General features: G+C 39.8%; 2 protein-coding genes and 1 non-coding gene across 3 annotated transcripts in view; 2 read left to right on the top strand and 1 right to left on the bottom strand.

The window, feature by feature from the left end:
* Positions 1-18,270, top strand: part of afdna (afadin, adherens junction formation factor a) — a 109,203-nt gene extending 90,933 nt beyond the window's left edge. The window contains exons 31-38 of the mRNA XM_016661302.1: positions 206-478; positions 1,220-1,434; positions 2,264-2,443; positions 4,857-4,895; positions 6,913-7,047; positions 10,030-10,342; positions 15,670-15,754; positions 16,745-18,270. Of these exons, the coding sequence (XP_016516788.1) occupies positions 206-478; positions 1,220-1,434; positions 2,264-2,443; positions 4,857-4,895; positions 6,913-7,047; positions 10,030-10,342; positions 15,670-15,754; positions 16,745-16,901 (1,397 nt within the window). The 3' untranslated portion in view covers positions 16,902-18,270. The remainder of the gene's footprint in view (positions 1-205; positions 479-1,219; positions 1,435-2,263; positions 2,444-4,856; positions 4,896-6,912; positions 7,048-10,029; positions 10,343-15,669; positions 15,755-16,744) is intronic.
* An 876-nt stretch (positions 18,271-19,146) lies between these two features.
* On the top strand, positions 19,147-19,229 carry trnal-cag (transfer RNA leucine (anticodon CAG)). Its single transcript has one exon. It is a non-coding gene; the product is annotated as a tRNA-Leu (tRNA).
* A 288-nt stretch (positions 19,230-19,517) lies between these two features.
* Positions 19,518-26,360, bottom strand: part of tdrd15 (tudor domain containing 15) — a 9,039-nt gene continuing 2,196 nt past the window's right edge. Inside the window, exons 3-5 of the mRNA XM_007573256.2 lie at positions 20,625-26,303; positions 20,376-20,506; positions 19,518-19,920 (exon numbers count right to left, since the gene is read on the bottom strand). Of these exons, the coding sequence (XP_007573318.1) occupies positions 19,907-19,920; positions 20,376-20,506; positions 20,625-26,303 (5,824 nt within the window). The 3' untranslated portion in view covers positions 19,518-19,906. The remainder of the gene's footprint in view (positions 19,921-20,375; positions 20,507-20,624; positions 26,304-26,360) is intronic.

The raw sequence follows: 26,360 nt of genomic DNA, 5'->3' as shown, positions 1-26,360 counted from the left end.
TAAATACAATTATTTTTGTGTTTCACTCCTTCATTCGTAAAGATGTAAAATACAGCAATACGATAAAATAATTTAAACCAGTCTCTCCTGGCTGTTCATCCGAATTAATAACATTTACATCTTTTAGCAGATGAGTGAGGAGTAATAATTAGTTTAGAAAATTGTATTTTCTCCTGTTTAGCAGGTTGTTGTTGGTATTTTATAGATGCAATTATTATTATTGTTTTTACCAGAGAGAGGAAGAGGAGGGAGCAGGAGAGGAAGCTGGGTCAGATCCGGGCCAACCCGGTCATGCCCGTCCAGCCCCATAACAACGGTGGAGCCATGCCGCCTCCTCACCACCAGCCGCCCATGGCCTCCATGGCGCCGCCCCAGCCTTACCACGCCCCCCAGCCGCAGCCGCTGCCTTCCAGACCGGAGAAGCTGTCCAGCCTGCCGCGGTCCGCCGTGCCGCCGCCCGCCGCCGCCAACTCTGCCGGTAAAATTATCTCCTTGTTTTAGGACGATAAAAATAAAATCAGCTCTTTTTTTTCATACCAGATCCAGTTTTAATATATATATTTTTTTCTTACTTTGTTGTTTCTGAAAAATTTCAGAAACAAAATTTCAGAAAATATTTTCAAGAAGTTTTTTTTTATTTTTATTTAATAATCCCTCCTATGAGCTTTAGGGCCAGAATATGATAAATTATTATGATTATAAAGTCATAATATCAGCACAAAGACACATTTTTACCACAACAATGTACAGAAGAGAATTAGGCCCACCAACATTTTTTAAAATTAATTTGACTCTTTTTCTCAGTGTGTAACAAACATTACGTTTAGATGAGTCACTAAAATCATTCACCTCTAATATGTTGGTCTGTGTTTTATTGAAAGCAGCTCTAAACTGACTCAGTGTTTCAGCTGTTTTGCAGTTTTCTGGAAGTTTGTTTATGACCATATTCTTGTTCCTCTCATCAAAAATCAAAGTTGTAGTTTGGCCCTAATATTTTGTTGTAGAGTTGATTTAAATTCAAAGTCCAAATTAATAGAAGCTGTAAAACAAGATGGCGGCGGGTGGAACTGAAGGAGCCCATTTTTGAAAAATGGAATCTTTAAAAACCCTTCCTTGTTTTCTGAATTGATTCCTATTGTTAAAGGGAAAAGTTGCACGTTTGGCCACAAGTTTTCAGATTTGTATCTGTAAAGCGAATCATTTTGTTGGACGTTTGCAGCCATGGACACGGTGATCAGGGAGCTGCTTCCTCAGCAGCAGCCGCGGACCATCGAGCGGCGTGACCTGCAGTACATCACCATCAGCAAGGAGGAGCTGTCCACCAGCGACAGCCTGTCTCCGGATCCCTGGAAGAGAGACGCCCGCGAGAAGGCCGAGAAGCAGCAGCAGCTCCACATCGTGGATCTGCTGGACAAAGAAATCCAGGAGCTCCAGGTAAAAAGATATGATTTATGATGATTATTGTTAATCACCAACTGCAGCGCTCTCTGTTAACCTAAAATGTTTTAAAAATAATACAGGAGAATTATTGGACAACAGTTACTGTGTTTAGCTAAATCAAAAAATAATATTTTCCTGTCTCACTTGTTGGTTTTTATCCATCGAAGTGATTTTAATAGATGAAAATAAACAAGCAACTCAGAATATTCCAATAAACATTTTTGACATTAATAAAAATAATTCAGAAACCAATGTTGCATCAATTATTGTGTATTTTACTTAAAAAGTCTTAAATTTATGTTTAAGTCACATTCCAGGGCACCACACTGTTACCTAGCAACCCCAGCAAAGTTCTGCCTGTTACCTAGCAACCTAAGCTGAGTTCCAGCACATTTGGTCAGCTGGTTTTACCCACTGTACAATGGCTGCTGGAAAAGACGAGTGTTTTGCTGTTGACTTACCATCCAGAAACCACTTACTGCATTCTTGTTGGTTGTACAGGAGGCTCCACTTCTGCTTTTCAAAGATGTACAGTTGTGTAACTCCACATTTGTTTGCAGCCATTTTCACGTGTGAGAGTAATGTTTAGTTTTGGGGGCATGGCCAGCAGCATCTTATTTGGATTTAAAGAGCAGACGAAAATCTGATTATCTAAGAATGATTTTGTGCAAAGAAATGTAAAAAAACATGTTTTGTATGAACCATAAACTCGTCATAATCTGTTCAATAAAACCTTAGAATCCATTAAGCACTCAAGTTTATCCAGCTTGGAGTTTTTTCCCCACTTCAAAGGTTCTCGTTTCACATTCTTGCCGTTTCTCAGGCGAAACCGGAGCGAACGGCGGAAGAAAGCGACCGGCTCCGGAAGCTGATGCTGGAGTGGCAGTTCCAGAAGCGGCTGCAGGAGTCCAAACAGAGCGACGATGACGAGGAGGAGGAGGACGATGAGGACATGGACGCCATGCTGATCATGCAGAGGCTGGAGGCCGAGAAGAGAGCCAGGGTAAGGACGGACGGAGGAACAGTCGGTCGGTCGCCATGTTTTAAAATGGCGGAAAGCAGGATTTTGTCTTGGAGGAAGAGGTCCCACTCTGTCATGTGCGCAGGCTGTCTGGCAGTATTAAACCTGACTTCTGTTTTTTTCAAGCCGCCTTACCCATCAGCTCAGAGTCCAGAAACAAATCCGCAGCTCCGGCTCGAGGAAGGGCGAGTCGCGGGAAAATTAGGCTGATGGGGAGAAAAACAGAACCGCCTTTTCAGTCGCTAGAGGAGGAAACCGGTTCCTCCGCCGTGAATGTCGCGCAGTGTGCATCTGCAACATGCTTCTGTCATCGCTTCGCCATGCTGCACTGCTTAAATCTGATTGGCTGGAAGGGTGGATGGCCGGGTATGGGCAGGAAGGAGGGCAACGGTTCTGCTAATCGGCTTCCTCACACCCAACAGCAGCAGGGATCTGATAGAGAAAGTTTGATCCAGTTTTAACCAAATTAAACTGAAAGCTAAAGATGAAATGCAGGAACAGTGTGTGGAAAGAGGATCTATATCGCTCTCGTCTTATTTGGATTCATTTTTCTCTACATTCCTCAGTTCAGTTGTGGATATTATTTAAGAAGGTTGAAATCTGGACTTTGACTGGGCCATTAACATCCATTTCTGTTGTAGAGTTGTTGATGAACCAGTTTTGGGTTCAGGGTCGACTTGTTTTTAGTGTTTAACTTTCAGACAGTTGTTATGGTGCGTAACCATGGCAACAAGGTATTTATACACATCTGTAAAGCAAACGATACCTGAACTTTGACCCCAAATCCCAGAAAAGTGAAACAATCTTCTACATTGATTATATCCCCTACTTTAGCATCTCTTTTTTCTTTATTTTTCCTCCTATTTTAGTTTTTTTTTGTTTGTTTGTTTCTGCCTGGCTTTCTAACCAAACGGCCTGACAGAGACTTAAAAAAGATGTGGCAACAGCAAATGAGGTGGATTAGCATTGCTTGATGTTGATGCTTGACATTTTACTTTTAAACGTTGTCCCTGAAACCTGGACAATGAGCTGTTAGCATGTTGTTACAGTCGTAATACAGTCTTCAGTCAGAAGCTTCTTCTGATTTGTTGCAGCACTGACTGCTACAGGAGATCTACTCTGACTCTTTAAGATACCATAACATTTTATTTCCCTTTGGGCTATTTAAAATGTTTCTGAATTGTATTTGAAGATGGAGTACCTCACATGTTTGTGGTTGACTCACTTCAGCCCACATCACCATACCTCCAACGCCGTGTTTGACTGTTCAGCAATTAGAAATTGGTCCAGATTTTGTTTGGTTAATTCAGTTGCAAACACCAATTTTTGGGAAAAATTACTTTCTTCCTAAAATCAAGCTAACTTATTGACCTGTAGATAAATTTTAACTTTTACGGAGGCGTTCAAACTTATTGATTAGTTAATCAATGCCTCGGATCAGCTGCTTCTTCCCTGCTTCAATGAGATTCAGAAATATTTGTTTTTCCACACACTGTTTATGCATGCTGCCTCAGCTCTTGTAAAATAAACAGTAAAATCCTGAAATGGTTCAAACTTATTATGAATGTTCCTTTTTTATTCGTTTATTTCTCTTTTCTAAACCTTCGCTGTGTTACTGTGTTTAGAGTACAAGTCAAATGTCCAGTATAGAAAATAGTGATAGGAAATAGTATTCAGTTAAATGTTTTTTTAAAGTTTGACTTGCATTATTGAGTTTTTTCTGTAAAAATTGACTTTTTGTGCAAATAGAAGATGCACAAGAGGAAGCAAATGTAAACTTGATATATTTTTATATACATAAAGAAAAATTCTTAAATGCCTTTTGATCTTCAACTAAAGAACTAGATAAATAGATATTTAAACCCCCAAAATGTTTTTTAAATAGATTTTTGAATGCAGCTCCTTCAAAGCCGTGACGCCAAATTGTGTCAGAATGTGAAGAAAAATCAAAATCATGAAAATTATTTCCATCCCAAATCAATAATTTGTACAATTTGTATTGTTTTATTTAACCCTTAATTAGCCAGGTGAGTAATTGGCAGGGAGAAATGTGATTAATGTTTTTGATTTTTATAATGTATAAAAAAATTCTCCATCTTGAGTCTCTAAATAGGAATATAATTATGTTTAGGTAATTAACATCTTTCCAGTCCATGGCCACTAATAAATGAGCTTCAGTAATGTTTTCACTTTAATGTCCCCTTCCTCCTGCTTACATATTTTGCTCCTCCGTTTCCACCTCCTCTCCTCCTTTTTTATTAAATTTATAAAATCTCCTCCACTCCTCCACGTTTTTCTCAGTATTTTGGTATTTTCCCTCCCTCCTTCCTCCTTTTCTTTCTTTCTTTCTGTCCGCCCTCCCTCTCTTACTCTTGGTTCTCTTCTTCTTCTGCAGCAGCAGACTGCTGTCCCAGCTATCTCTGTTCTAGACTTGGTATGTTCTTCCTGTTAATGGCGCGTTTCCTGTCCCTGCCCTCGCATCACTCCTTGTTTTCTGTCTCGGCTGCCCACCTGCCCTCGTTTCCTTTCTGTCTCCCCTCACATATTTTAATATCCACAGCTGCTGTTTCTTTGGGGTTAGCTTGAGTGATTGGGGGGCTAAAGAGCAGCCGGTTCTGGGATGTTTGATGTCGAAGCGCTCCGTCTCTTTGTCCACTCAAAACATCAAAAACGAGGGAAAAATCGGGGGAAGTTTGGGGTTTAAAAAAGGCCTAGAAGCTGCTGGTGATGTTTGTTTTGAGTGAATATGGAGGGAGAAGCTGCATGGCTGGATTCATCCGATGGAGACCCATGCATGAGGATCATGTCGTTGTGCCGTCCCTGAATCCATCTCTCCATCTTTTTGTTCATCCATCTGTTTGTGCACGACTGGCTGAGCGTTTTATCTAAGGGTCTGTTCAACCACGGGGTCAAATTTAATTAATTCATGTTTTACTAACAAAAACCTGCAGGGGGCTGAGAGAGGCGTCTGCCTGGACGCTCATATTCCACCACATAAACAGGAAAAATAATCAGGATTAATACAGAGAATAGTGAAAGTTATTAAACTATAAAAAAAGTTTTGTAAAAGTTTCATTTTCTTTTCTTTTCTATATTTTTATTTAGTTTTATGGTGAGTTAATAGAATTTTCAAATTTTTTGCATTTTTAAAAAAAGTTTCCCATTTATATGTTTCTTTTTTTTTCCTTTTTGCAAAGTTTCTTTAATAAAATACAATTTATAATATATAGAAATGTAAGAAGCAATAACACAAATTTATTCTGTATAGCTTTATATTCAATAAACAGTAAAAATAGAACAGAATTTAAAAAAAGCAATTTATAAATAAAGCTTAAGTATATTTTTTATAGTTCTATTTTTTAATACATTTTATTTTACGTTTATTTTGTAGATTACACATTTGATGCGTTTTTAATAAATACTTCAATAAAATTATTAAATCAAAATGTAACAAGCATTGCAATAAAGATGTTGTATTTTGCTTAAAAATGGAGAACCGAAGCAAATTCTGAATAAAATGTAATTTTAGTTTTTATATGGTTTTATTTTTCACATTTTTTATATTTTTTTATTTCCTTTTTATTGTTTGAATATATTTGTTGCATTTTTGCCATTTTTAAGAAAATTCAAGTCATACTAAATAGAAATGTAATAAAAATTGATATAAATGTATTTATTTTTTTCCATATTTTAAAAAGCTTAAAAATGAAGAGAATTAAAATGTTAATATCATTCTTAACACAAATACTTAACACCAAACCTCTGAGTTAAAACTCCCATTAGATCTTTAGATTTCTCAGTGTTGCACTGTTTTTGTGACGATTAAAATAAACTTCCAGTAAATTTGTTTGCAGCAGGTACAGCTTGGTGGGCGGGGCTTACAGCTGACCAATCAGAGCAAGCTATTTAGTAGGATATTCATGATGTGCAAAAATCTGCAGTTTTTTAAATTGATGTTAGTTCACTAAACATTTCTTTGTTCACTTTATTGTCTTTTCTTTTCCACATGATGCAAGAAAGTTTCCTCTATTTATAGTTTGGTTGAACTGACCCTTTAGCCGCCATCCAGCCAAAAGAAACGGGTCTGTTTGTCATGTTTTTACTGGTTTAACTGCATTTCTGCAGCTCTCTGAGATAAATGTTGCATATTGAAGTCCTGAAGGTTGGAGCTTTACTGCTGCTGCTTTGTTTTGGTTGCTGCTGCTGCTGCTGCTGCATGTTGGTGTCTGCATGGTCGGACGTGTGCGTTTCTGTGTTTTTGCTGTGCTGGAGCAGCAGATTGAGACATTATGTAACATGCTACTTCAAGTTAGCGTCCAGAAAGTCGAGATTAAATAATCTCAGATTGCTTGATTGGAACTCGGTGGTTGTTGCTGTTCTAATTATTTCCCTGTCTGCATGTTTGCCTTATGGCGTGGTGTTTGTGTGTGTGTCTGTGTGTGAAAAACCAGTTGCAGGACGAGGAGCGGCGGCGCAAGCAGCAGCTGGAGGAGATTCGGAAGAGGGAGGCGGAGGAGCGGGTGAAGCAGGAGGAAGAGAGGAGATGGAGGGAGGAGGAGAGAGTCAAGAGAGAGGCAGAGGAAAAGGTCGGTTCGTCTGTCTTAGAAAATGTTCGTTTAAAGATGGCGAACGTTTAAAACTTTAAGATTTTTCTCTGAAATTCCTGGGATTAGACCAATATGGTGGCGTTAATGTAAATCCTGTTTTTAAGAAGGTATTTAATCTAAACTGCTCTAACAACTCAGCAGAAAGCAGCTGAAACACGAGTCACTAACATTTATGACGTTTCCAAGCTACGAGCTAAGGTAGAAGTATTACAAGGTTTCAAATTGCTAATTCGAGTTTGATGAAATTTAATTAAATCAGTTTAATATAAATGCAGGAAAACTAAGTAACTTTAAAATGCATTAGCAACAAACCACATTTCACCAGTATTACATTCTCTTTCACAACGATTATGCTGACAAAAGAAGCCAGAATCTGCTTGTTTATGCTCTATTTTTATGACTTAATGATAGTCTATCGTCTGCTCAACGATAGTCATTTTTATTACATTAAAAAATGCATTCAAATGTCAAAAAGTACATTTCCAAAATCTTTTAATTATTCACGTAATTTAAATGGGAAATAGAGATCAGTTTTGTTCTTTTTAAATGGTAAGATGGCTTGCCGTACGCTGCTCATATTGGACAGCTGATTGTGAAGGCACTGCAGCTGCTGACGCTCAGTTTGTTTAAATCTTCATCACATTTATGATAAACTGGGTATGATTTAAAGGCATTGGTCTAATTCTTGGAGTTTCAAACATCCTCAACTTATGCACACTTATTTAAATACTTGAAATAAATGTTTATTTTCAGAAATATTTTAGGTTTTTTCCTTATTCTGTTCAATATTTTTAAGTGTGTCTTTTTTTTTTTACATAAACTAGATTTTTTTTTGCATAAAGTGTGCAGCAATCATATAATCAACCTTTTTTCTTTTAAGTTGATGAGATATTTTTGTTTTTGAATAACCAGCGGTTTCGTTTCATACCATCGTGCAGATTTGTGCTGCTTGTTGTAACAAATGTCGTCCATGTTTTGTTGTTTCACCGTGATGAGACCACTGGTTATTTAAAAGCATCATTTTCTGGTAGAAATCTCATTTATTTTGTATTTTTTTAATGCTGTTTATTAAATGTAATGTTGTCCCGTTGCATGCTGTCATCCTGAGCATTCCCACCCTCTGTGACGTTTTGCTGTGTCATGTTTTGTGCTCCCACCCACCAGAAAGCATGAGTTTCCCCATCATGTTGTTGTCAGGAAGGTGCAGTTTTCTTAGGGGGAGAGCTGAGTTTTTAATTTTGTTAGTATTTTTTTTAATTCCCATTCCATCCAGCATCCAAACGTGTGTTTAGGGAATGCAGCCCACTCTCCACCCAAACATTTCCCCCAAACCATTCACCCCACACACATTAGAGAAGCTAATATCGCCTCTCTCATCCGTGCCAAACATATTCATAAACCCGGAGCCCACACAGCCGCTAATCCCTCCCAGGTTCTTCAGGCCGAACTGTCCAGGCAGATCGGATCCGACCCTCGCCACATGAGATGGAAGATAATCTCACATCAGACCCGGAGCAGACCCTGAAATCCAAATCTCTCCCCCACCAGCGTAGCTTCATCCTCTGAAGTCGAGATGCTAGGAGTCAGGGTGGCCTGGAAGCTGGAAGAAAAAGCCACAAAACCTCATAATGTAAACTGAGATCCGCTACAATATAGCCTGATCGAACAAAGCAAAGATGCAGAGAGGGAGGGAACGACCCGGTGGGTCTGGTAGGAGTTGGATCAGAACCTTTTATCCAAACATTTTTATCAAGTTTCAGGACTTTTCTTAGATGTAACTGATGGTCAGGGTCGACTGTAGCTCCAACTCGGGGGCCTCATTGGGGAGATTTTCCTCACATTTACTCCCTTTAAATAGTTGAAACGAAAGATGAACTCAGGAAATTGTCCAATAAATTACATAAATAGATATGTATATATATTTGATGTATATATATTTGAAAATAAATCAGTTTCTTGACAAAGTTAGCCACATTCTGTCCAGTCAGTTTCAGTTGATTAGATCCTGTTTGTTTTCAGATCCATCATGTTTTAAGAACCTGAAAAATTAAGACTTTTACTTAGAAGCTGCCAACATTCCCAGAAACCCTAGCATTAGCATGTTGCTATCAGTAGCAAACCTGCAGTTACATATTTTTCATCAATATGCTATAATTAGCAAAAAGGCTACTACAAGGGAACAGTAGCTTCAAAGCTACAGTGAGGTGAAATGTTAGCGTTTGCTTATCTGCTAGCATTCGGTAAGCTGCTTCCAAAAACATGTTAGCAAACAACTAGCATTAGCTGCTATTCTAACTTTAACTGAAATGCTAAAATTACCCACACTGCAAAAACACAAAATCTTACAAAGTATTTTTGGCCTAGTTTATAGTGCAAACATGTTGGTACTCTTGAAATAAGACAAGTACTTTTTCATCAATATTAAGGAATTATTTACTTAAAACAAACCCCTATTTCTTGCTTAAAAGCTACTCTTACGTTTCTTATTTCAAGTGTGCGAAGATATTTACACTAAAAACAATACCAGAAATATTTTGTAAGATTTTGTTCTTGCATTGCAAATATACTTAGAAAGAAATACAAGAGCCACAAATTCACCCCTAAGATTTCAGTTTTTGCTTTTTACCTCCATCAATACTTTATATTTAGTTTTTTGTCTTAAATTTCAATCAACACAGCATTAAAAAGTCTTAAATTTGACTAGCTAAAACTTTGGTGAAAAACTCGCGTAGTTTTTAATAAAATGTCCCAGCTGAGGCCGTCGATGTTGGACCGTCGGTTGTGCGGCGTTTCCAGACGCGAGTCAGGTTAGGGTTAGTTTGTCAAAGCGAGTCACAGAGAGGTGGGTGGTTGCTTGTTGAATAGCTTCTAGCTGTGTTTCTAGCTAATTAGCGTGTTAGCATCCAGTGTTGGTGGCAGCCAATCAGAGCGGAGCTTACTAACAGGTTATCCCTCCCCCAGAGGAGACAGGAGGAGGAGTACTACGCCCGTCTGGAGGCCGAGCGGCGGCGGCAGCACGAGGAGGCAGAGAGAAAGCTGCTGACGCCCGATGAGCCGGCCGGTCTGTATCGGCCCCCGCTGCCTCGGGATTACAACCCCCCCGCCCCCCACAACCCTACTAACACCCCCCCGCCCCCACCACAGAGAAACACCTCCTACCTCAAAACACAGGTCATCTCGCCCGACACGCTCTACACAGCCAAATTCGTCTCGTACGCGGGCGACGACGAAGACGAGGAGGAAGCCTACTCGGCAGGGAGCGGCGGCCAATCAGGTCAGGCCAAGCTGTCGGCGACCAGGAAGTCGTACGGCGACCTCCCGGCCTCCGCCGCGCCCACTCAGAGCCGGCCTCAGCCGCCGCCCACTGCGCGCAAGCCCCGCCCTCTTTCTGATGGCATCTTCCTGTCTGGCTCGTTCCAACCGCCAGCCAACAACTCCAACAGTACAGGCCCCCCCCTTCCTGCCAAACCCAGCTCCGTCCCCCCACCAGGAAGCTATAAAGGTAGAGCCGGAGCGAGGAGCCAGGCGCCTCTAAACTCCCAGACCTCCCTCCATCCACTCATCTGTCATTTCCTACCCTTCAGGGTTTTCAGCTCTTAGATTTTCCCTCTTTTACGTGTTTGTCTAGATTTTGTCCACCGTTTCATCGTTCACTTTAATTTACTTTTGTTTGTGGGAATTCCTTCGTCTCTCCTTAAGCCAATCAGATTGTTTGTTTTGTGTTTGAACTAGGGCTGAATCGATTAATCGATTACTGAAATAATCAACTAATTTAGTAATCGATTAATCGCTAATTGGAGAATACAGACTGAAAAAAAGACCAATTTCAGGAAGATCGTCATTCTCAGAGGAGCAATTAGCCAAAAAAACATATTAGGGCTGAAATGATTAATCATGATTAATCAATCACTGAAATAATCATCAACTAATTTAGTAAGCGATTAATTGGATTATACATTTAATAAAGGCCAATTGCTAAAAAATTATCATTCTCAGAAGAGTAATCAAGTCAAAATTGTACAAAAAAACATAGTAAGGCTGAAAGAACTAATTGTGAAGCGATTACTGAAATGAAGCACTAAATAACCCAAAACTGGCCAAAAATGTATCTATTTTGCATTTAAGATAAAAAAAAACCTTCTATCTGTAGTTTTAGGTTCAAATTCTATAAAAGCCTGTTTTGCTGTCCAGTTATTGATCGCTAATCCGAAAGATAACCATCAGACATTTATTAAAGGAATTCTGTGTTATTCCGTTTTAGGCATTAACATTTCTAGGCATTTCTAATATTGTATGAAATATCCTAAAGTAGTTAAATAAAAAACCTGCAGAATGGTCCAGTTTTTTAAATTCGATTAATCGTCAGAATAATCGATCAGAAAACTGGTTATTAAAATAATCATTAGCTGCAGCCCCAGTTTGAACACCTTCCTTCCTTCTTGGTAATTTTTTTTCCCACTCCCTCTCCTCATCTTCCTCCAATCGCCCCCCTTCTTCAAACAGAAAAAAAAGCAATCGATAATCACGCCACCTCGTTTGGTACAGACGATTGAGGCCAATCATAGTACTGTTGGTGTTGTCGCTCGCCGCCTCCTTTCTGTCTGGTTGGTTGCTTCTTGGGAACAGGGATGGAGGAGTCGCCTCCACTTCCTGCTAGGCTCTGCTTAGCGATGTTTGCTTTAAAGGGAAGGAGATTTGGCTTTTCACACCCATCTCTAACTCAGTAAATAAAATGACTTCATATAAACGCAGCAGCAGTGAAAACTTGCCTTTGTCTGAGATTGTTTAGCATTTCAACTTGACGACTGTTAAACGAAATGGCTGCTGTTTTGGTTTATTCAATACATTTTTCCCATGTTATAAGTTCAAATGTCTCTGTCTAGTTATAACTAGTACTTTTTCATCAATATTCAGGAATTATTGATTTGAAACAAACGTTTATATCTTGAGTTAAGGTTTTCTTGTTTCAGTTGTACTTTGATAGTTTGCAGATAAAAATCCTCGGTCACAACATCAAAAAAAACAAAAACTGTTTAATTTTCTTTTTGTTGTATATTTGGATCTACTATATCATGTTGCAGCTTTATATGCGACACTTAACTTTCAGAAAGTGTTGAGCTGAAGGAAAATCTCTCGACACGCTCAGACAAACGCAGAATTAAATGCATCTGAATCCATTCCTGAGGTCCTGATTCGGTTCCCGCCTGCACCTCGATCCTCCCCATCACACACCTGAGACCTCAGACACACTTCATGTTGCACTCATTAAGCAAAATCATCTCACTAATGCCCCCACCCCACACCTCCCTGCCCCCAGCACCACCCCTCCCCCGCCCAGCGAATCAAATCTGCATGCTTCACAAACCAATCACAGCACGGCGCTGCACGCTGGCTGCCAGCAGCTCACCTCAGTCACTGGCTTGATGTCTATTGCTTTTTACTGCCTCTGCCAAGCTTTCTTCTTCTTTTCGTTTCTTTTCTAGTTAATTTGCTCCCCCCAAAACTACTTTTTCAGTTTCAGCTGATTTTTGCTGTCCTTCCTTTTCAACTGTCGCTTTTGTCGCTGCAGCTTCATTAAAACCTGACTACAACTCCCAGAGGGCTTTGCTGCAGGTTCAGGTGGTTTATCAACACCTGAGACTCCGGCTTTTTCCTGCTGGACTGAATGCAAAAAAAAAAAAAGTATTTGTTTTACTGAGCTGGCATCTCCGAAAGCTCGACTGTGACTTTAATAAAATGGGGAAAAAAACAACAAGAGGTCGGATTCCACAGAGTAATTTTCATCTGTTTTGGCTCAGCAGAGGAATGTGAGGGCTCGTTTTTTGGGAGGGGGATGGAGCTGAGGAGCTGCCAGCTGGATGAATGTGTTTGGGTTCACCATTTGTCGCTGTGTCTGTATGGAAACTGTCCCAAACGGCCCCCGTTTTTATTGCCTTGGAGCACAAACCCAACATGTAGAGTTAAAGTCCAGCACAAAACGACATCTGCGTTTATTTGCAGCCCTGGTAAAGATGTGAGAAAAAGTCTGTGCACTGAATATTTATTTAGAGTAAATTTTAGTTTGTTTTTTCACAAGACTATCAACAATAATCCTCTAACAGGGGTGCTCAAGATGTGGCCCAGGGGCCGTTTTTGGTCCTTCAGATGATTTAGTTTGGCCCCTTACCAAGTCAAACATGGTAAAAAATTGTCCAACAAAATAGAAAACAACCAAAAACATTGGAAATTGTCTGTTTTTCTTTTATTAAGGCAACAGTCTGAAGCCTCTTTAATGATGTTCAGAGTTCAGAAAAAATTGGATGAATTTAATAAATTTTGTGCCTGGTAGTTTAGATTTGCTAGTTTTGGCAAAAAGTTTGGGCACCACTGCTCTATAAATTAAACATACTTTATTGATTTTTCTATTTTTTATCTTTTTTGTCTTGTGGAAATGAGAATATAGCGCGGATATAGTCAAAAAATGGCAAAAGAAAGTCGCCTAAACTTACCCATATCTCCAGTTGGTTTGTTTATTAAAACTACAAACACGACTGGATGAGGATGAAAGTTTATCCTGCTTCCGTTTAGTGATTTAGACAGTTTGGCTTGCAGAGCCTTTAGGGGCGAGACCAGACGCCCTGCAGAGGAAACTCATTTCAGTCGCTTGCATCTTGTTCTTTTGGTCACTACCCAAAGGTTGTGACCATAGTTGAGTTTATTGAACGTAGATTGATTGGTATCGTCACTGTAACAATCTGCCTATCAATGTATTTTTTTTCCTCTTTTGTAAAGAAGACTGAGATACTTGAACTTCTCCATCTGGGCCAAGACCTTGTCCCCAATCCGAAGAACACGCTCCACCCTTTTCTGGCACAAGACCATGACCTCGGACTTGGAGGTGCTGATTCTCATACGTCTCAGTAGAAAAGTGGAGATCACCAAAACAGATCCTTCAGCACCTTTGCACTGTCATGAGCAGAATCGATGACTAGGGCCAACACTGGGGTAATCCAACTCTAACCAAAGACAAGTCGGATTTAATGCCCCCATCGTTGACCAATCTTTCATTGGTCACACAGGAAGCCATCGTATCAAGGTCAAACGCTTCCTTCCATCCATGAAACGCGTAAACATCTTGAAGGACTTTGCTATGGATCAGCATTTTCATAAAAATCAGGTTGCCTCAAACTAGAATTGGGTCTTTAAAGAGGATAAAACATTTGGTCAAATCAAAACAGAAATGGTTCATGAAATGTTTAGGGAACCTTACTTTTGCAATTAAAGTTGAGTTTCCTTTGAGGAAATGTCCACATCTTTACCAGGAGTACCTCTGCTTCTGGAGTAAAAACCGGAGCCATTAAAGATTCATCCGTTGCTTCTCTGAAAGCTTCCTGCTCTCAGGTTGAAGCGGTGAAACTAAATGTTGTTTCAGCTGGAAAATCCCAACATTTTTTGTTCTTTAAAGAGGAAGTCGTTGGCATATTTCACTGTTTTTCCAGTTGTCATAAAAAAGACCAAAACCAACAATGTGGGTTTCACTCTTATACTGAACCTTTTGTTGTGAAACTGGACGGAGATCCAGAAAAGGAAGCAGGGATGTTCTTTCAGTGTAGTTTGTGAACGCGTACGGTGCAGAATCCTCACGAAAACAGCCCGAATCTGAGTGAGGTCCAGCAGAACCGCTGCTTCAAAAGACTCGAGGTGAAATGTCTGTCAAATGCTGACTCTCTTTTAGGTTCAGTTCATTTTAATAGAACTCTTGTTTGTTTGCCTGGCAGTTCGTTTGGGAGGTCTTTGTTCAGTTGAAGTGAACTCTGGTGCGGTTCAAATGCATTTGTGAACGACAAGTGAATCAGAGACTGCAACAAAAACAGGAAGTGGACTACAGCGCAGGGCATTCTGGTAAATACAACCAAAACAAGCGCGAGTTTAGCACTAGCGGAAGAAATGGCTCAAAAGAGAAATCCTACAACTGCTGAAATCTGACGCCACTCCGTTGTTGTTTACATTTTGTGAAGAAGGAAGTTGCGCTCATCGTCATCTTCTGAGGTAGAGAAAAGAAATCCGATTTTAATTAGTCACCTAAAGAACCTTTCAGTTTGTGGTTTTAGACTTTTAAAAAACAAAACTTATTCTGTGAAATGGTTGGTTTTGGTGTTTTTCCCAATTAAAAGTGAAACCATCGCGGAGGTCGTTACTGAGACACAGGGACACATGAGCCGAGCTCCTGAGCGGGGTCGGGTCGGGGTCACCAGCTGCACAATAAGGGTGACCACGACCTCAGATCCCGGCCCACGCTTCCACAGACCGTTTCCTGCTTTGGATCGGCGCTCTAACTGCTCCTCTTCCTGCCTGGAGAGATCTGAATGTTTCTGCGGTAACGCTTCTCAACGCTGCTCTTCTTTCTGCTCAAACCGGTCTGTGGGAAAAAATAACAAAATAGAGACTGTATGGAGAGGCTGCTGGGTCTCAGCTCAGAGGTTTTTTAAAATAAAAATAATCAGTCTCTCTCAGCCATCACCCAGCAGCCTCCGCCTCAGATAGCTTCAGTTGCTCCCTGAATGCTGACTCATGTTGTGCTGCTTTGTTTGTGTCTGCTGCGTGGCGCCCGAACATCAACAGGGTTTAACTCGCACACTGGAAACTCGACAGGAGTTGTAGGATCAGGAGAGGTCTACAACGACCCGCGGGACAAATGGACAAAGAGGTGAGCATTACATCGTCTTTCCAAGAAAAAGCTGTAAGCTAGCAGCAGATACTAACGTGTAAATAAGCAAAATAAAAATATATATTATAATAAATATAAATTATTTTAAGACCATTTGATTGATTTACAATTAATGTGCCTGACTATTCAAATTGAGATTTTTATTTCTTCCAACTATTTGAAAACAGAGTTATGTGCTGCCCTCTAGTGGCTGGAGGTTGGGTCAAATTTAAAGGGGGGATTTCAGGTAGAACTTTTTTTTCCAGGTTTTGTTTTGTTTTTTTTTAATCATAAAATTTCTGGTATCTGGGTAAATGGAATAAAGATTAAAAAAATAAGATTGTTGGGAAAAGATTAAATATTTTTCAGTTTTTTTTTTTCAAATCAAGCCTGAAATAAGTTATCAAAAAAAATTACATTTTTGATCTAAAAAATGCAGACTTTTCTTGTTTAATTAAAATAGTTCTTGCTTTGTTTGTTTAAATATTTTTTTTGGCTATTTTAGTTTGTAAAAATGACATTAAAATATCCACCTTTTTAAATGTATTGATATTGATAAATCTGCTTTTAATTGCTGTATTAAAACTTATCTAAATACGCCAAGTGTTTTCAAATGATGACTGACATAGATCCTGTTTCTATTGCTGAAAACAGATCAAATATTAAACATTTTTCAATTTTCTTCAAATCTCCCACAAAATAAGTAGAAAAAAACATTTAAAGTTTGTGATCTACAAAAGAAACATATATATTAATATTTTAAAAAACCTAATATATATAAGAATAGTTCAGTTTTAGTTTGAGTAGGTAAAAAATGTTTAGTTTTTAAAAATGCCAGGAGTAATTTTTAACTGAAACAAACATCCACCTTTTTTAATCTGTTGGTATTGATCGCCCCCTGGTGGCGTCACAGAGACACTGCAGCAGCTTTTCTGTAGCTCTGGTGTTGTGAAGGAGTTTTTCTCATTGTGTTTTTGTGTCTGTGTTCAGTCAGGAGCAGGAGAACTCGATCCCCAGCGACGCGCCGGAGAGTTTGACCTTTAAGGAGCGCCAGCGCCTCTTCTCTCAGGGGAAAGAGGTTTCCAACAAGGTCAAAGCTTCCCGGAAACTGATGGAACTGGAGAACGAGCTCAACACCAAGCAGTAGGCCTCCCAGCGCCGCCTTAAATCCACCTTAAGGAGGTCCTGGGAAACGTCCAGATGGAGCAAACACTGACAGCCTCCTACCGGTTCTGATTTTTATTTTTATTTCGAGATAACTGGACCGTTCACCTTTTATTTTTACGACGTAGCGGTATCGTTGGAACATGGCAGACGGTTCTAGTTTCAGATTCTTCCGAGTCTGTCAGCTATATAATAATGAAGCACTGTAAAAAAGTTTAATTATATCTGATTAGAGAAACACAACAGACGGGGGATATATTTTTGTTTGTAAAATGGTTCTTGGGGGATTTAGAAAGATTTATTCTCGTTTAAATTTTTTTTAAATAGCTTCCTGAAATATGAACAATTTTATCATATTTTACGCTCTTTTGTTGTTGTTTTCACTTTCAGTTCCTTCTTGCCAGCAGAAAGAAGCGTATTTTATTAATTTTATCCGTTTTTTTTATTTTATTTTAAAGATTAAATTCTCAGAGAGGAAACACTGTTTTTTCACTCGGTAGCGACAGAGAGCGGATTTCTTTCGTTTTTGTGACGTCTTAAGAGGAGCTGGAGGATGGTAAAGGGGTCTGTAAGTGCACAACTTTACTGTAAATATTCCGGTCCATAACTGTCTCTTTTTACTACTGTGGAAACCTTCCAGGAAACTAAAGAAAACCGGAACGCTTCCGTGATTAACTTTGAATTTTCAATTCAGAAAACCCAACAAACCTCTCGTTTTCAGTGTCCCCCCTCCCCGCCTTGTTTCCGAATGTTAAGTTTTAGGTTCTTTTAAAGGTAGTTTTTTGCAGAGTTGTGTGAAATTAATTTGATTTGTTCCCTAAATTCAATTCAGAAACACTTCCACTCAAAATGTGATGAATGTTCACAATATTAATAAAGGAAGAAGAGCTTCTCTTCGAATGCTTGTTTGCTTTACAGGTATTTATTTCAAACCTTGTAGGAAAAAGTGAAACACACATGCACATATTTTAGTATTTACTCTGTATCTGCAGACCTTTTTATTTCAGAGAAGTGGATTATATTTGGGACCTCTTGACTGTGGTAATCTTTTTTTTACAGAGCGATGGTTTCACATAGTAAACGGTTTCCCAAAGTGTCAACACTCTTCAGCTGAGCTTTAAACTCTGAGTGACTCCATCCTGTGTGAACGGATCTTATTTTTTTCATCGACTGGAGATGAAACTGATTCTACGTGACGATGAGATAAAATGCTGTTAGTAACCGACCTGTAGAATCACTACAAGCATTTCCTCCTTGACTTCTCCCTCTAGGTTTCAAAATGAACTGAATCATTTAAATGGTTTCATGTTTAGCCTTTTGTAAATCATTAATAAATACAGATTTTTCAACAACGGGGCCTGATAATGTTTCATCTTTTCATCATTTTTCTAAGAAGTAACGTTTACTTGTTTCGCTGCCAAACAAGCAAAATATATTTTAAATTTAATTTGATATCAAAAATATATATGCACAAATACCTCAGCTATCAAGTTTCCATTAAGATTCATATAAATATTGTCAAAACTAAATTTTTCCCAAATTTTCTAAGCTTTTGTTAGAATAAAACACATTTTTTAAATCCAATACTTTTTTAAATTTTATTTTATATTAATTTAACACTTTTTGTTTTTGAGAAATTTTCTAAAACTTTTTTTTGGTCAAGTCACAGTGAACATACAGCGTAAATGTGTCCAACGTAAGTAAAGTAAGCACATTTTTATGTCATAGATAAAAATGATCAGAATTAAAATGACTGCCATACATCTTTAAAAATTGAAACATTCATAAGGCAAATTTAATATGAATTTAAGATCAAATTTAATTCAGAATTTGAGTTACAACTATAAACACAAAATATTTTATATGAGGGAAAAGGTTTTAGCACGAGGGGGCAGATTACACAGTAAAGTATACGTTTACTCTTTTCACGATGTAAACAGAACTCGGAAAAGAACGAACAGGAAGCGGATGGAACTGGCGCTTTAGAAGCGCGAAATGTCCAGAACTCTCGCGGGAAAAAACGTGTTTTGGAAATTTTATTCTGAAAGCAATGTCATAGGCTCTCCACAAACTAGCTTATTCAAAAGAAAAACCGAAAGTATTGCGGGTCATCGTAGCTACACCAGTTTTACGTGGATATGTATAATTTCAGACACACCAGAAATATAACTGACAACTCTTATTACTGTATCGCTTAATATTATCGCCGTCAATACGTCACAGTATCTGTCAGGATGGCCGAGCGGTCTAAGGCGCTGCGTTCAGGTCGCAGTCTCCCCTGGAGGCGTGGGTTCGAATCCCACTTCTGACAACATTGTTTTGATTATTCAGGGTTTTTTTTTTTTTGTTGGTTTTTTTTAAATTAGGTTTTTCTGTTATGAGCCTAAGAAGCTCATAACCAATTGTGTTTATTTTTAACAAATGATCTATGCAGCATCGACTTTAGTCAAGAAGAATGGAAAACATAATAGACCATATAGGAAATAAGTTTATATGAACATATAATCATATTTACGTCAAGGGAAAATTTGAGAGATTATGAAGCATTTACGTTTCTTGTTCCATAACACCACCAAGAGCAAAATGAAAACACAGGTAATTTTAACAAAAATAAGTTTATTTCAGACAAGCACCAGTAAAATAATAGAAAACGCTTAGTTAAGTATTTAAGCAATCTCCCTACTTAATATAAAGAAAGACTTCAAAAGTCTTGAAAATACACATACAAAACAAGGCTAACCTAAAAATCTCAAAAAAACTAATTATCACATTTGAGGAGCCTCTAACAAATGTAATTCTCCAGAGCAACAAACTTCTAAGTTTAAGGAATGAAAAGGGTTGAGTGAGGAAATTATAATACAACAAACATAATCAGCCACAAATCAATACAGCTAAATGTTAATACATATACATTTAAACATAAACTTCTGTTGTGTGGCTGATTTAAAAACAAAAAAAAAACACTGCAGCAAACACTTGAAGCTTTCTTCACATCAGGAAACCTGTTGGAGAAGAAAATAAGATCAATAACACGGTCATTACTGGTAGAAATGATTCCAGGCTGAAAATGAACACTGCTCTACTTTGTCCATGTCTTATCCAACTTCTGGAGTTGTAATCTAACTGGGTTTGAAACACATAATTTTCAAACATTAATGCAACGCTGGACGGAAATAAGTCTTTTGACGATGCAGAAATTTGATGAAAAAATGCAACAGCAAACGACTAATCAAAGCTAAGATATTAGTGTGACCTAGTTTTTTAAGAGGCGACTTACTTTTACCAGGCAGTGTAAAAGCTTTCTTCAAGCCCAGTTTGTTTTGTCTTATATTATAGTGAACAAGTTGCCTTTTATGCAAAACTACTTTATAAAATACCTGCATATCATATTGTGAAAGATCACCTTCCCACAGCCAGTATTTATTATTAATTGTCTTTATAACTATTTGTTTCTTACATTGACTTGATCTGGACTCTGAGCTGACTGAGGTGTTCACTTTGCACTCATCAGTAGCCTCAACGTCATTGTAGTCTTCTTCATCGGTATCACAAACCTGAGGTTCTTTACAGGAACTCAACTCCTGAAACCTTTAGGTTAGAACAATGCACATTAAAATCTTAAATATACTATCAACATAGCATGGTTTTGTTAAAATCTACATCATGCATCTTATAATTTACTACTAGTAGAATCTGAAGAGTATACCTGCGTCCAAGCAATACATCTATATAGTTTGCATGTCCAGCATCCACCAGCTTCTTGGCGATATGGACTCCATCAGCAACAATGTCCACTCTCCAGATGGAGTTGGGGCCAAACTCTCTGAAGAAAATCTGCAGATCTTTCTCGTACAAACAGTCCTGGAAGAAGGCTGCTGCCTCATCACTCCACTGTCCGTCCACACCGGCCGGTTTCACCCCTCTCAGAATGCAGGGATAAGTCATTTTTGGGAGGTTTGCAAGCTCTATTGGAAGCTGCTTCAGCTTGGAGAGGTCATGGTATGGTATGACCTCGTGATGCCCATAATCGACGAGTTTCAGGACCACTGTGGTGTCAACGTGAATGATTTGAGCCCTGGACCACTTGTTCTTGGATTCAGACATCAACAGGCAGCAGGCACCTGGAACCAGGTGGGCCTCTGGAAGAGAAGGCATATTGCCAGGCAGGTTGTCCAACATTATAGACACTTTATCCATGATGAGGAGTAAATCTTCGAGGACAACACAAAACTCATAGGGAGTGGTAAATGCTGATGCAAAGCCAGAGTAAGCTTTGTCTGTCTCAAGGGGAGCAAAGAAGAGCAGCTGAGGAGTGCTGGTGTCTGCGGTGAATCCATCTGGTGAAGCCTCATTTTGAGTTTCAGCTGCTAATGCAGTCTTGTCTCCATTTTTGTGCAATGAAGCCTTGATTTGACACATAAGCAAGAGTTCACTCAGGGCAATTTCAACCAGCCAAATTTCATCAGCCTCAGAAATTTGGACAAATATCAGCTTGACCTCAGTGCCTACTAACGGTTTGAGCATTTCATACCAGCACTGATGAGCTGCAATCCCCTCGAGTCCAACACTGTTTATCTTGCACAACAAAGCAAGGTTTGGGACCTCTTCCAGGTTGGTACATTGCTGTGGGACAGGCCCTCTTGGAATTTCTACAGTTATTCCATGATCCACCAGGAAGACCTCAAACCTTCTCTCATGTATCTGCTGAACAACAGCTCTCCGCCACTTGCCGTCCTCAGCCTGGACTAAGCATTTCAGGTCTTTTTTGACATCCTTCTCAGGCACAGTTTTGAACTTCTTTATGTTGTCCATCATATGTCTTTCCATCGATGTTAGCAAGTTGTTTTCTTTAGTCAGTCTGACATAAAAGCTGCTGTCACTCTGGACTGAAAGAATGGTTCCAGTTTCTGTCTCTATGGCCTGAACAGTCTGATGGATGAACACATCTGGACAGTCCCTGGAGACTGGGATGGAAGATGTTTTGGACTTCTTGTGCTTTCTTCTGTAGTATCTTTGACCACTCCCCCTGGTGTTTCGGACTTTCTGCTTGGCTGATGGTTTTGGCTTCAAACTCTCATTTTTTATGGTGGATGCTGCTTCTCTGTACTTTTCACTTTGCTGACTTTCTTCTCTGAGATTCTTTTTACAGGGACTTGGAGTGAAATCAGATAAAAGTGATTGACTCGCTTCTTTGCTTTTTGCTACAGAGGTGCTATTAAGTGTTGCATCGCTTTCAGCTTCTTCATCAAGAACATCAAGAAGCTCAACCTTGACTTGCCAGTGATCCCCAATCTGACAAACAAACTCAACCAAGAGTGGCTTCTCTGTCACAGCTTCGATGAAAGAAGCTTCAGCTCTATAGGTGCATGTGTTAATCAGTGAACATGGTATGCTAAACCTTGGCTGGGATAGGAACTGTTCCGGTAAAAAGTAGATCTTTTCCTTTCTGACAAATGCTGAGTTTCCGTAGTCCACAAACTCCACCTTGTAGGAGGAATCGTCTTCCTGGTTCTTCACGACTGAACGATACAGAGCTCCATCCTCCTCAAACTCTGACAAAACAGCATCACTGACAGTCAAAGGTGAGGCCAGCTTCAAGGAATCTTTGAAGTCACTTGAGTTGAGATCTTCGCCCATTTTCAGGATGGCAGATTCGTCATCTGACACCTGGAGGTAAAACCTATTGATGGAGTCAATGTGGGACACAAAACATTTTATCCTACATCCAGGATCTATGTTCTTGTATGCCAGCCGCACCAGTTGGTGCGTTCCTTTTTCTGTTCTGTGCTGTGTTTGCTTTGTATGTTGGTTTTCACTTGTGGACTTGATTTGAGGTTTTACAGGACCAGTCCTCTTTTGATTTTGCACAAGTTCTTGTTTGGCTATTGCCTTCCTGTTTGGGGCACTACCAAGAGCATAATTTTGGGTGTTTTTCAGTTTTGCGACGTTAACTTTAGATGGAGATGAACTGTGCACTTTTAGTAGAGTTTTGAATGTGCCTATATCACATTTTTTGCACTGGTTTTGATTTTTTGTTTTTCTGCAGCTTACAGAAAATCTGACTGCAGTCTCTGGTTTCTGGGAAAGACTCAAAATGAGCTCCTTCAACTTCTCATTGATGTTGATCTCTCCATCAAACAGCTCAACATCAAATGATCCATCATCCCTCTTTCCTAGCACAACAACTCTCACCAGTCTATTGAGGACTGCATTGATGAGCCACTCCAGGGCATCTGCATAGAGTTCCTCTGTGGGCACTGAATGGAGGTTGAATCTTACAGCCTGCATTGGCGTATACAACAATTCTTCACACCTCCTGGAAATGAACATGACAGACTTTCTCTCGGATATGTTTGTGTTTCCGTAGTCAACAAAGAAAACACCAACATGCAGGGATGACTGAACACTTAGGGTTATACCCCTGTACCATTTGCCATCCAAGTATTTTGCGAGGCACATCTTTCTCACAACAGCTCCTGTCCTGGCTTGAATGTTTTCAGTTGCCTCTAAGATTTTAATCTCCAGTTCTTCAATGATTTCTGTGTTCCTCTCGAGGTGGCAGTAGACTTCACACTGGCTGTTGACATGCGTAACATAGACCTGTTCTTCATCTCCAGGACTTAGGTCAAACGAAGAGTAGATGTAAGACTCGGGGAACACATCAGAGTTTTTCCTCGTTAATGAAGTTGCTACTCTTGCAAATCCCTCCTTGATAAGTGTATTTGCAACGCTTTGCTGTGTTTGGGTGTTATGGAGAGAAACGACGTTGCAAATGCCTTTGTTTTTCACATTCAACAGGGATGAAATTTTACATTTCAGAACACCTTCACTGTTGAGGGCAAAACTTTTCAGCAAGTTGCATGCATGGGGACTCCAATCGCCACAGTATTTTGGATCTGCTGGTTCAATGAGGTTATAAAGGCTGCATCTGAAAGCTTGTCCTTCCAAGAGAAGATATTCTGGCATAATTCCCTGAAGATGAGAAGGTGTGACCAGGATAATGGAACCGTAATCAACCAGCATCACAATGACTCGGCTCTTCCTGTTTCCAATGACTAAGCCCCTGTACCAGCGTCCATCTTCAGGTGACTTTACAATGCAACACAACTCTTCTGGATGGAGGGGAACTGTGTGAGCTGAGTAATGGAGCTGGATGTCGTCCATGAGCTTCTCCAAAGCTTGACTTCCATCTAGAGCCTGGCACCAGAAGTCAGATGGAGAGTTAATGTGGGAGCAGCGTACAAAGACCTCGAACCCTGGCTTGAATTTTAAAGCTTTGTAACAAGAATGAACTTCAATCTTCTTAGTTTCATTTCTGCACAGGCTCACTTCTCCTTTACAATCCTGCCGCTGCTCTTTTCTCATGTTTGTTTCAGAGCGTTGTAGCTGTCTTGCTTTATCCAAAACATCTTGTTTTTTCTCCACAGGTACACATGGAATGTACTCAGCCAGTTTGGAAGAGATCAAGGCCTCAGTAATGCTCTTGTCGCTTCCCATCTCAAACAAGTCGACGACAAATGTGTTTTTTTTCATCTGGATTAGGTGGACAAGCAAAGCTTTGCCGGACACAGCTTTTCTGAAGAACTGACATGTTGCGCTAGGCCAGACGTCATCTAAAGGAAAAGTGTTCACAAGTGTGCAACAGACAGCAAAGGGGGATATGCCAGCAAATGTTTTGGGTATGTTCTTTATCAACTTGTGTGGCACTTTTTCAACATTCCCATAGTCGATAAAAAGGATTTCGGCTCCGTGCTCGAGAATGTCTGTCACCACACCCCTGTAGAAATGAAAGTCTTCATTGTACAGAGCACAGCACATTGCCCCTACCTCCAGATTCAGCAGTACATCTTCATCCATCTTCACCTGACTGAAATGCTCTCCTATTTTGGCCATCATTTCCTCAAGCTCCTGGTTGCGTTTCTGGGTTCTGATCCAGAAGTGGTTTGGATCCTGAACATACTCAACATAGCCCATGAAAAAGGAGCCAACCTGAATTTCCTCTGCTTCAAGGGTTTTGTATAAAGCTTCACCCAGGATTTTCTCGTAATTCTCATATCGATCCTGAGGGGACGGTTCCTCAAAATCTGAAAGTGGCTCGGAGGGAAGATTTTGGATCGGTTCTGGTTCTTCCAGGTGTTTGTCTTTGGCACTCAGCACTGTGATGGTGTACAAATGATTATCTTTATCAAAACCAGTAATCTCCACATCGAGAACTGCTCCGAGCAGTCCTGCCTTGAGGAGACTCATCTGCTGAGTTCTGAACACCAAGTCCTGGTCAGCCAGAGGGGGAAGTGTGCATGGAAACGCCATTATTTGCATTGAGTAAAATTCAGGAGGTAAGCTGTGGACATTCTCAATTTTTGCTGTCTCAAAGAAACCATAGTCAATGAAGAAAACTCTTATTTGAGAGTTGGCTGGCAGGAGCTGCACAAAGCCTCGGTGCCATCTCTGATCTTTTCCTTTAACTGCACACAGAACACCAAGGTTCTCTGGAGTCCTCTGACTGCATCCTTTGGTTTTGTCCTCACAAATTTCAGCCAGCTTTTTTGAAACTTGCAACAGCTCTGCTGCTGTGTCAGCCATCTGAAGGTAAAACAGCCCAGGATGGACAGCAGCAGTTACTCGCACTTTAGAGTATGTCCCAAAACTAAATTTAGGCCCACAGAATGACAACATGTCCTGATATCCCTGCAAGCTAGATGATTTGTAGCAAAATTCTTGGCCTCTTGATTTTTCAATGAGCAGGTCAGGAACTGGCTCCATGTTTTGTTTGAGTGGCACCTCTGTAAGCATGCTAACCAGGAGGAGGAACGTATCTCGGTCCACATGTCTCCCAAAGCCATGTCGAACAAGGTCAGAGTTGATGTCAGGCGCTTCAAACAGAAGGACTTTGTGAGGAAGAAGTGCTTGGATAAAACCTGTGACATTTTTACCCGTCAGGCTTGACAAGTATCGTTCAACAACAGAGTGAGAACAATTCTGGAGAATCAGTACATTTGCCAGAAATCCACTGACTATTTTTGGAGGCAGGATGAACAAGTCGTCTGAACAGGAAGATATGCGAGCAATGTTGACACTCAGCACGTTTCCACAATCTATGAGGAAAACATCAACCAAGTCCTCCTTTCGGTTTTGAACTCTTCCTCTGAACCAGCGAGCTGAAGTCACATCTTCAACTAGGCAGAAATCGGCAACGTCCACTGCGGCTTTAGTCTTTGGTACATTCTGAAGTTCTTGCTGCAATATGTTGTAGTCCAGTTCACATATGGAAGGGTATTGTCCCTGGAAGTGTATCAGGGTGGCTTCGGGGCTCCAGTCTAAGTGTGTCAAACTGAGATCCACTGACCAAAGGGCATGTTGTGTCAGTACACCTGAGTCTTGTGACCTGCAAATTCAAATAGCATCAATTAATAAACAATATTCTATCTGTAATGCTTTATTA

Source organism: Poecilia formosa, unplaced genomic scaffold (assembly GCF_000485575.1).
Source record: "Poecilia formosa unplaced genomic scaffold, Poecilia_formosa-5.1.2 Scaffold322, whole genome shotgun sequence".
Classification (NCBI taxonomy): Eukaryota; Metazoa; Chordata; class Actinopteri; order Cyprinodontiformes; family Poeciliidae; genus Poecilia; species Poecilia formosa.
The sequence above is the reverse complement of the archived record's forward strand: the minus strand, read 5'-3'. Positions and strand labels throughout refer to the sequence as shown.